The following is a 10,978-nucleotide window of genomic DNA, read 5'->3' as shown; positions in this document are numbered from 1 at the left end:
TCTGTATTATGTGTTGTTTCATGCGTGACAGCTGTCCATTAATATCAGAAGCGCGTTCACGATTCGGACGCGCGTGTTTGGTAAGCGGCGGACACTCGAGCGCAGGTGTGGATTAGTATTTATCGCACACTGATACTATACGGACGCGCGGCTGACAGTAAAAACATTATAATGTGAGTTATCATTATTGTCTGTCTGTATTGTTGTTTGCAACATGAAACTTTAAGGAGGTTATTGCATCAGGAAATGGCTGCAACATTGCGAACTTTACTCGTTTCAGGAAGTCAGCGTCTTTCTTTAAATTGTCTCGTTTCAACGTTGGTGGCCTTTATCACTGTCAACGTTTAATTCAAGTTGGACAAGAATAAAGTAATGCAAGAATTTCATTTAGACCTTTATTTCGACTTGACAAAACTAAATGAGGAACTTGCGAAGTTCATTGTACTTCAAATGTCAATGTAGATAAAATGTGTCTTTCGTGTAACTATCGAATCATAATGCAGCTCATTTGGATTTACCTGTTAAGATCTTAAACGTTTTACGTTTATTTCACATGTCATATTTACCTACATTTTTACAACTTCAAAATCATAGTTTTTAGTGACGTTTTATCTTCTTGGTGCATAAATAAGTGCCGTGCAATTTCGCCTTTCTCTCCATCCTTAGATGTGGAAATCCGTAGTGGGACACGACGTTAATGTGAAGGTAGAGTCGGAGGGGGATGACTGGGAAACAGATCCAAATTTTGAGGTGAGCAAACCTTAATATAATAATATGAACGCATCCTTCAAACGATTGGTTGGGCGTTAAGGTTGTTGTTTTATTATTTTAAGGTCCTAAAACGCTACAAATATTTTAATTTAAAATAAAAATGGTAACCCTACAACATGGGGTTGTGTGTTTTCAGAATGATGTCTCGGAGCAAGAACAGAGATGGGGTGCCAAGACCATAGAAGGATCAGGTCGTAAAGAACCCATCAGGCAATTGCATTTCTTGCATGTGTTTATGAATATTTCACTCCATTTGATTATCCTAAGCAAAGCATTACTAAACAAACATTCCGTATTGTTAATGTTGTAAGAGAATATCTCAAAAATAGCCAAGGCAAGTTTCTGTAATGGCACCGCCTTTGAACGGCAAAAGGAGGAAATAGGAAGTGGAAATGCAACTGACTTTTAAGTTGCATTTCCAAATATGGAGTGATAACTGCAAGTTTACAATATGTCAGGAGCCGAATAAGGTTTCTCTAAGTTCTTAAATACAGTCATAATGTAGAAGTGTGAAATTTAGAATGCAAGCACTGCAAAGAATTCTGGGTGGGTATGAGGAGTGCACAACAAATGTTTTACATTGCAATGTGTAACATGTAGTAACATGCAGAGTGTCTGTGTTTGTGTGCAGTATTGCAAAATTGAGAGATAAGGTGTCTCAGGAACATGAGGTGCTTAAGAAGAAAGAGTTGGAGAATTGCCCTAAAGCCTCTTACGGCTATGGAGGGAAATTTGGAGTGGAAAAAGATAGAATGGACAAGGTCGAACTGAGACTCACAACTCATACAATTATCGAATGTGATCATTATTTACGCCGTATAAAGTTATCTGCTAACATGCTTGAATGCATAATTATAATTCTTGTACTGTTTTTGGGTCATGTTTAGATAAATACCTAAATAATAAGAATTTAGCAACATACCAAAATTCCAATGAATGAGATTGAAATAACTTATTTTATACAAAGTGTTCCAAAGCCAGATTTAGTGTTGGCTTTATATTTCATATCAGGGACACCAAATGCAATTGATTTTCACACATTAATACAAATATTTTTTTCCAGGGTGCTTTAGGGCATGACTATGTGGCAAAAGTAGAGCAGCATTCATCTCAGACAGATGCAGCAAAGGGTTTTGGGGGGAAATTCGGTGTGCAGAAGGACCGGGTCGACAAGGTTAGAAACTTCATTCTTTTTCAATACCTTTTCAATTTCAGAGATGCATTGCTAACTTCACAGTGTATTATTTTTTTTACTATAGTCTGCTATGAATTATGAGTATAAAGGGCAAGTGCAGGAACATGCATCTCAGAAAGGTAAATAGACAATTAAAGATTATAGATCCAACATTACATATTACACCATGTCACTACTGGTTGTCTGTTTTTCACTTTTCATAATTAATGGTATTTGTTGTATTTAACTAAACTTTCTGCTCTTATGAAGATCATGCCAAAGGTTTTGGCGGCAAGTATGGTGTGCAGAAGGAGAGGGTTGACAAAGCCGCGATGGGGTACGACTACAAAGGAGAGACTGAAAAACATCAATCACAGAAAGGTAAGTTAGATCACTTATATTGACCAGTATTCTCGGTTAATAATCATTTCTGCCTAGTTTTTGAGGTACGAGTAGTTCTGAAGCATAATTGTCTGGTCTTCTTCCAGACTATGCAAAAGGTTTTGGGGGAAAATATGGGGTGGAAACAGAAAAAGTTGATAAGGCTGCTTTGGGTTATGACTACAAAGGCGAAACAGAGAAACATCAGTCACAAAAAGGTATCAAATCTTTTTTCTGAAAGCAACCACTGTTAAAACACTTCTTTATAATAATTTGGATGCAAGCTTTGTTATGACAATATATGTTTTGTAATCCATATCTCTTTTCTTGCATTGACCAGTTTATACCAGGGGTGTTAGTGAAAAATATGATGTTGGGTGGAAGAGAGTGTGTTACTGTATGAATACAGATACTAAAACAAGTCAAGCATGGAATATTAATGATGATCATACATCAACAAATGATGTATTAAACTAATAATATATAAAACATTAAGAGATGTTTTCTGTTAAGGGATATGAATGCACATTACATATCTATTTCAGACTATGCCAAGGGCTTTGGAGGCCGTTATGGAGTTGAAGCGGATCGCATGGATAAGGTACATTTAAGTGATATTACAGATTAATTTTTTGCTGTTGCATATCAAATGTTCAATAGCTTTGAGGTAATGAGCAATGCTTTTCCCACACAGAGCGCAGCTTCGTTTAATGACATGAAATCCCCATCATCATCTTATGAAAAACCTAAAGCATTTGAGCCATGTGAGTGTCTGTTATATTATAATCTATATGCAAGACATATTGCATTTGATTCCATTTTTTTGTATGAATGTTTAAATGTCAATGATAGGGTCAGAAAACGTATTGTGGCCAATATAGACACTTGCTGATCTACTCCTGTGTTTGTAGCAAGTGTAGGAGCTGGAAACCTGAAGGCTCGGTTTGAGAACATGGCAAAGGCCTCGGATGATGAGAACAAGAAAAGGGCGGAGGAGGAGAGAGCAAGAAGACTCGCCAGAGAGAAACGAGAACAGGAAGAGGCCCGACGCAAACAACAGGTTCACATATGTATTTAAATACATGTTAATAGCCCACACACACACTATATATATATATATATATATATATATATATATATATATATATATATATATATATATTTATGATTTTAAATGGAAACACATGATTAAAATAGATTATAAAAATAACCCGCCCACATACACAAACCTTTGTTTTTTTTCTGTGCCAATCAGTACATATTATAAGAAAGACATTTCCTTGTGATAATATTGCTTAACCTGTTTTGAACCCAAAACTAATAATTTTTATGCTGGTGATGATCTTCACTCTTAAGGAGGAGAGCACACATGAAGAAGGGGAAGAGAGCCAGAAACCTCCTCCTGTCCCAGCTTCCCAAAAGCCTACACAGACATTCAGAAAACTGCCAGAGATTCCCAGAGATGAACCAGAGCCACAGGCAAGACCACGCAGTCATTACACAGTCAAACATTTCTCTTATGTTCTCAACATTATCATTAATGCATAAGTAATGATTGGTTGATGAAGTAATTAAGGTTGATGGTCTGCTGCCGTGTGGCTGCTAACAGGTGGAGGAAGAGCCTGACATTGAGGAACCGCCTGGCTATGAGGAACAGCCCGACTATGAGGAACCACCATCTCTGCCACCTCGCTCAGATGATCTGTTCGAGGACGAAGAGCTAGAGGAAGCAGATCCTGGTCGAGCTCCTCCCCCTCTACCACAGGAAGAGGATTATGAGGATGTTGGCTCATACATTCCTGCAGGTTTGAAAATCGTGATTGTGCTACAGTGAATTGCAGAAAATCCAGATGTGCTTGATAAAAAGAAAATAAACAATATAGAAGGGAAAATGATTATAAATACCTGTGATTTTTAAAGGGACGGTTAACATAAAAATTCCCTCAAATTGATCCAATCCTGTGGCTTACAATGAGACATTTTAATGTTTTTTTATTTTACTTTGGTAAAATTTAAATTCATTCCAAGTAATTAACATTAACATTTTGCCTTACAACTCCTATTGTGTTCCACCGAAGTATGTCTGTAATTTATGATGACTTTTTTCAGCTTCTGATAATGACTATGAAGATCTCAGTGGTGGACAGTCAGCCGTGGCCATTTATGATTACCAAGGAGGTACGTACACACCTATCCAGGTTTATGTGATTTCATTGTTTAATTTTTTAACTATCTAAATTTACTTTTAATAACTAATGTTAGTGATGCGTGCCAGGGCTTTAGCTTTGCCTACGTGTTGTTATGAATATGTATGTCTTGCAGAGGCCAGTGATGAGATCTCCTTCATGCCAGATGACATAATCATTAACATTGAGATGGTGGATGAGGGTTGGTGGAAAGGAACATGTCATGGGAGCACGGGCCTGTTTCCCGCCTCCTTTGTGCAGCTCATGTAGTTGACCATTTCCAAAGCAAGGGGTGTGTTCAGAATACCATATGAACATACTATTTCTGTTCCTACAGTATGTGTGAATGGAACAAACAGATGATCTATTATATACTGGAATGTATAGTATGCAACAGACCATAGTGTTCAAAATACTGTATACTGCAACTCAATGATCTTCATAATGATGACCTTTTATGCAAAAGACATGTTTTTTTTCTCAGTGTTTACTGGACATCAGAAAAATAATGCGATGACAATCATGCTGCTGTTTTGAGTAATAACTAATAATAAGAAACAGCATTTACTGCACAGTAACTAAAACAGTATATATGATAGGAGTAGATATTCTATTTTTAATAGACACAAGTTCTATTGCATTTTTATAACGTCAAAACAAGTGCAATATGCAAACATGTACAGAATGACATTTATTATTTGCTTATTACTTATTTTAGTTTTGCAAAGCCTTCAACGCAGAGGTATTGTATTCTAGCTTAGAAATACACTAGGTTTTTGTATTCTAGGTTTATATACTGTACTGAGCTATTGGCGTATGCTTGCACCTTAAGTATTCTAGACAGTGTTTTTTCATCTACCGATTCGATGTTATGCATTCCTTTAATCACAAAATAAATGATAAACATTAGGATGTATATTGTATTTATTAAGATATACAGATTATTTATCCATGAATATGTCTGCACTTAAAAGTATACACTTACAACTGTACAACTTCAAAATTAAGCAGACAAACACGGTGACACAGATAAAAAACAACATGTTAAGCCCGAGATACGCATGTATATTTTATTTGGAGATTCGGCCATGTGAAAATGGACCCTTTCTATATTTGTGAATTCAAGAACTTCCAGTCTCATCTTGCATTCACAATCCACAAACAGTGCTTGTCGGTAATAGATCATTTAACAAGATTTTGTCTGCACACGGCTGCATAAACAGTCCAGGATTATACAAATTGCGCATAACAATGATGCACAGCAAGGCTCCTGTACAGCAGTTACAGGAACGTCGTCCACAGATCATCTACCAGGCAAGGCCCTTTTTAGGTTTTCCTTTCTTGTTCGTGCGTTTGGCCTTAAACTTTTTTACTTGCCTGTGGCTCATCCAGACGGGGTACCGTCCTTGATCATCCAGCATAGTCTTTTTATTGCGTTTACGGTCTAAATCCATTTTACCAGCATCAGCTGAAAAACATCATCACATTATGGCAAACATTTAAGCTTTACAATATAAGCAGACAAACTAAATCGATCTAAAAAAATCTCACCATCGTCCGTGTCTTTTGGCTTCTCTATCAACTTCTCAGCCGGTACCACTGTGGCAATCTCAGCTACATCTTTCATGGTGATCTCCCCTTTTTCTCCTTGGCCCAGCGCAGCTTTGAGCCGCGTCAGTTCTTTGGGAGCATTCTTCTTTCTTTTCTCTGCCTTCATCTTCCTCTTCCACTTGCTGCGCAAACTCTTCGCCATCCTGGTAAACACTGATGTAAGAAATAAGAATCAGACTGCTTTGTCTCAATAAGGTCATTGTTTTTACTACACGTCATTTATTTGACTTATGAAGCCATCTTTTTAACTCATTAGATCAAGTGACGTGCTCTATTGCGTGTAAGAAAATATATGCGTTGTTAGATAATTAATAATAAATCTGCATAACCGTTGTCATTTATATAGGTCACCACCTGTAAATCTTTATATGAGCATGTTGGTTAAATATGCCAGCAGTACTGTGTAAATTACTCCGAGCCGCTTTTATAAACGTTGTTGTAAAAACAGCTACTACAAGCATCAATAATTGACGACATTTTTATAATGTGTTATCCCATCTTTAAAGCTATATTTGTAAAGATTAACTTACATTAACGCTCACAACACCTCGGACCACACGTGTATCCGTGTACCACTGTCGTTAAGCAGGTTGCCTACTTTTCGACACTTCCTGTTTTGCGACATAGCGTCATGCGTTGACGGCACCTGTTGTGGAGCTCGCGCTGTAGTAAATAAACTGTACCAGAAGATGGAGACAGAACTGCAAGCTTGTGAACGTCACAAATGGTCCTCCATTACGACTCAATCGGTCCGAATTCATAAATAGTACATCGCGAGTGTATATTAAACGTATATTAGTTTTAAAAGTCGTTTCTTTTATTTTCATTATTTAGTGAAATTGTGATCTATTAGGAAGCACATGGTCAGGGGGGACCTGTTTGTTGTGGCGTTTATATTTGTTCCTAAATGAGATTGTTTTTATCACGTTTTTTTATGTTATCATGTTTTTATTGTGTCAGTCAGCTGTATTTTTTAAGTTATTATGGCGTAAATCAAAACAATATGTTTTAAGTTCGATCAAGTCACCTGTGACATTTAAATGAGTCTGGGACTAGATTTAAGCCCTGTCCGGGAAACCGCCCCTTTTTTTCTGTGTTAAACAGTTGAAAAAGTTTACCGTGTTCTGTACTATGATGTTAAATCACATTGGTAAACGTCTGTTTGAAATTGATAGTGCTATATAAATAAAATGCCATTGCCATTAAACTGTCGTAGGAGTGTAGACACGCCCCTTTCTCCAAACTCCGCCCTTCGCTTATCTTCACGGCGCACTCCACGAGCATGGAGACAGATTCTGCAATTAAGGTCACAGACAGAGGACACAGATAATATGTCTTTTAGAGCTTATATTAGATAACAAATATTAATAAGTATATAATAGACACAGGACATTTCGTGAGAATAAAGTTATCTTTTTTTATTTCATTTCGCATTGTCACTTCAAACTCCAGTTCAGTTGGTGGCGGTAATGCACCAGAAGTTGGCTTGCCCACCGCCAACAAACGTAACAAGAAGAAGATGAAGACGAGATGGAGGAGATTGGCGTTGTCGCCTCAGTTTCACACGTAAGAAAGTCAAACATGACTTTTCAGTTGAGCTCTTCACTGGCTTTGTATAGATGTTGTGACGTTAGTTTACAAGTGCATACGTGGCACAGCCTTTTCTCCTTTAATAGAGCGTTTAACTGGCCTGATGTAACCGTCAAACATTCACAGGACAACAAAGTAAGACCCCATGTTGCATAATCCCTTCACAGCCCCACAATTCTTATAAGATTTTGAGCGCACCTTGGTGAATTAGAACATGGCAAAATAAATAACCTGCCATGGGACAAACAAGAGCTCTCATCACGAGGAAGAGAAATTGAAAGGTCCATCTGCTGGGCTCTCTTCCAATGATATTGCACTTGGCAGTCAGCTGAGCTCCCTTGTAGCAGGGGGAAATCTGTGTATGTGTTGTGTGTTTTGACTCCCCCAATTAGTCTTCCTTCAGTTAGTGATGTGCCTGTGTGTGGGATAATTAAGTCCCGGGACACACTGTTCCCAGATGATCAGGATGCCAACAGCACACAAACTTTTTCACCTGCTCACAAATGCACTACTGGCAGGTGTTCTCCCATTATAGCTCTGAATGTTGCACAGCTGGTACCTTAAGGTAAATGTTTTCTAATTTTTGATATACAATATGTAAGCAAACATTTTGTTTCCAACCCTAGAGAGCTGCCTTGCGGTCTACTGTTAGTGTAGGCAGCAACCTATCTGAAAAGGAATTTAATGACTTTTATAGTGACAAATAGTATTTTTCACAATTTAACTGGATTGATTCCAGTATAGTGTGAAGTAAATTTTCTTGCTGATCTAGAATCTGATCTACTGTGTAATGAAGATCTGTATTTATCATGACATAACACTGAAGACACATTTGCCCTTCTTATTAGTTTGTTTGTATTAAGTGTTTACACATAATTTTTTCACATCAGTTTCCCTTGCGTTATTTATAAACCAGACTGTTGATGCTTTATATTCGTTAAATGTAGAGCTTCAAATTACGGTCCGGTCTCTTTATCTTTATAAGCGTTGAATGTACATTGGACACACAGAGTAAGAGTTTCAATTTATTTTAAAATGTAGCATTGTGAATTCTTATTGTCAGAGTTTGTCACAGTGCACTGTGGGATTCTTTTACCCTTAAAAACATATCTGATGCCCTAGAATTTGGTCGCAATAAATAACCTTAGAAGACAGCATAAGTACCAAATATACGGCAGCTCTTGATCAATAAAGAAATCTGTATGTGTGTCACGTGTACAATAGCTCTGTTATAAAACCTATTGAGTTGCTTACACAGCGTTTCAAGGCATCAAAGATAATTTCCTCACAAAAGCTGTTTAAAACAGCAGGCAGCGAAATCATGTTTTGTTCAAAGATGCCTTTAAGGCAGCAACTGTTTTTTTTAGAATTTATTATTTATATCTTTTTTCTTGTTATATTTATTTTAACAGTAATTAAACTTGGCAACATGGCAATGTATGTGATAAAAATTTAGCATCAAGTGTGTGGAGTTGCTATACGTCTAGTATTCAGTCATATACGAGATTTCATTTTATTTACATTGCTGCTTTAAATGCGCCTACTGTACCTTGAATGCTAAGTAGAAGAGAACAAGCTACAGCCACAAAAGCTGTAACACAAAAGCCAAGGTCATACAGCAGCCTTCACGTCATCTCTTGCTGATGCTTCTCCAAAGGATTCAATAAGAGAGGGTCGCCATCTTTCTAAGGCTTTGTAATAGCGACAGCTGAAGGTACCTGCATTGTCACATGTAAGCAGTGGATGTACTACAGAGGTACTCTATCTCAGTGGTGGTCTCCGTGAAGCTGCATTGTAACAGCAGGCATTGATTTCAAAAGCATCCTGAACCCAAGCTGAAAGAATAAGAAGACTAAACCCTTAGGACTACTTTTAGCAGTTTCTGTGGAGTGCCAGAGCAGCTTATTCTTTGGGCATTTTCAAGAAACTAAAAAGATTAACCTTACTCTTCAACATCTGACCCTACTTGCGCTTAACTGCTGTTACTGTTCTTCCATATTTACATTAAAAAAGCTATATAGTGTTAAATAAACCGAGTCCAGTTTTAGTTGAACTTGCACATGTTATTGCTTCTGTTGTTAGCATCATTTGTACGTTTACGGAAGTCGTGCCACTGGCCGGCCATTTTTGCAACGTGCCTCCGGGCAGTTATTACATGATTCAAGCAAGACTTGAATTGGGCCTCTGTCGGTTGACGATTGGCTGATTTGGTGGAAGGCGGGACTTCCTTCGCCAGAGCGGCCATATTGAACGTTGCATTCATTGTATTGGCAGTGGCGCATCTTGTTAATATTTACTATCTCTGTTGTAAGTCACTTTTACTCTCATCAGCGCATCTTTAAAAAGTGTTATTCAGTTCAGTAGAGCACACTATTTTGTTTTATTTCAAATTATGTATTTACTCAAAAAAGTAATACTATAATATAACAAAAACACAGCGAAACATTCAACTTTTCATTTACTCAGCATTTCTAGATGTATTGTGTCAATTCCAGTCCAGTGTCTTAATGTTTTCATCGTAAAAAAGCTTCTAGATTAGTTTTGTGGCATTTTTATGATAGCTTTATATTATAACCCACTGCTGCTGCCTGTGAGTTTTGTTAAAGGCCATTCTATCAGTGTGTTATTACACAAGAGATCATATACTAACAGGCCACATTACCCTTTTTCTATTACTTGCCCGTCATCATGGTCGGTAGATGATTACACTTTAATGCTGAGTTTGTTTTGCTTTGTGTGTGTGTATTTTTTTGTAGAAGAGGCTGCTGGTGTACCTCAGTTGTTTTTTCTATATTTTAGTAGTTAAAGGGATCTGTTTGTTTCCCAGCACACATGTTAAATTGATCTGAAAGCAAACTTGACTGACAGGCTTCAACTGTTATGTTTTCACACTGTAAGCATTTTATTACATTGGACAATCTGAACAGTATTATTTAATCTCTTAAAATGTGTCGCCTTCAAAATAAAAGCCTTTAAAAAAAATTGGATTTTAAAAGGAAATGTACACCTTGTACGTGTAGCTGAAGTGACCAAATAATATTTGTTTTTTTTTAAAGAGATGACGGGGTTAATAAATTACACCGGACAGGCTTCTAATTCTATTTAAACGAATCACATAATAGTCTATTGTTTACAGTAAACAATATTGCAAATAAGAAATATCCCCTGGCAGCATAATACTGTTACTATGGCCCATCTGTGCTGTTGTTCATGTAATGCTCTTGTTAACTCGCATGTAGCTTTGAGCTCAACGTAGTCGCCAAAT

At 37.2% G+C, this 10,978-nt stretch overlaps 2 protein-coding genes across 2 annotated transcripts; one reads left to right on the top strand and one right to left on the bottom strand.

Annotated features, from left to right (window-relative positions):
* Positions 1 to 8: 8 nt before the first annotated feature.
* On the top strand, positions 9 to 5,421 carry hcls1 (hematopoietic cell-specific Lyn substrate 1). The gene is made up of 15 exons (XM_079454916.1): positions 9 to 173; positions 667 to 750; positions 908 to 981; positions 1,403 to 1,532; positions 1,835 to 1,945; positions 2,031 to 2,085; positions 2,216 to 2,326; positions 2,434 to 2,544; positions 2,872 to 2,927; positions 3,021 to 3,090; positions 3,238 to 3,386; positions 3,683 to 3,805; positions 3,936 to 4,131; positions 4,436 to 4,504; positions 4,649 to 5,421. The coding sequence occupies exons 2-15, from the start codon at positions 667 to 669 to the stop codon at positions 4,780 to 4,782; spliced, it is 1,473 nt and encodes a 490-aa protein (XP_079311042.1). The 5' UTR covers positions 9 to 173; the 3' UTR covers positions 4,783 to 5,421.
* Positions 5,422 to 5,515: 94 nt separating this feature from the next.
* Positions 5,516 to 6,767, bottom strand: llph (LLP homolog, long-term synaptic facilitation factor). The gene is made up of 3 exons (XM_079454924.1): positions 6,654 to 6,767; positions 6,064 to 6,276; positions 5,516 to 5,980 (listed from the first exon to the last, which is right to left on the bottom strand). The coding sequence occupies exons 2-3, from the start codon at positions 6,263 to 6,265 to the stop codon at positions 5,820 to 5,822; spliced, it is 363 nt and encodes a 120-aa protein (XP_079311050.1). The 5' UTR covers positions 6,266 to 6,276; positions 6,654 to 6,767; the 3' UTR covers positions 5,516 to 5,819.
* Positions 6,768 to 10,978: the final 4,211 nt, after the last annotated feature.

The sequence above is a fragment of the Barbatula barbatula genome (assembly GCF_947034865.1).
Source record: "Barbatula barbatula genome assembly, chromosome: 4".
Lineage (NCBI taxonomy): Eukaryota > Metazoa > Chordata > Actinopteri > Cypriniformes > Nemacheilidae > Barbatula > Barbatula barbatula.
Note: the sequence above shows the minus strand (reverse complement) of the source record. Positions and strands in the feature narration are given on the sequence as shown.

Coding starts and splice junctions, on each gene's coding strand:
- hcls1 (XM_079454916.1), top strand. CDS start 667: ATGTGGAAATCCGTAGTGGGACACGACGTTAATGTGAAGGTAGAGTCG. Junction 751..907: donor AAACAGATCCAAATTTTGAG/GTGAGCAAACCT, acceptor GTGTGTTTTCAG/AATGATGTCTCGGAGCAAGA. Junction 2,327..2,433: donor AAAACATCAATCACAGAAAG/GTAAGTTAGATC, acceptor GTCTTCTTCCAG/ACTATGCAAAAGGTTTTGGG.
- llph (XM_079454924.1), bottom strand. CDS start 6,265: ATGGCGAAGAGTTTGCGCAGCAAGTGGAAGAGGAAGATGAAGGCAGAG. Junction 5,981..6,063: donor GCCAAAAGACACGGACGATG/GTGAGATTTTTT, acceptor GATGTTTTTCAG/CTGATGCTGGTAAAATGGAT.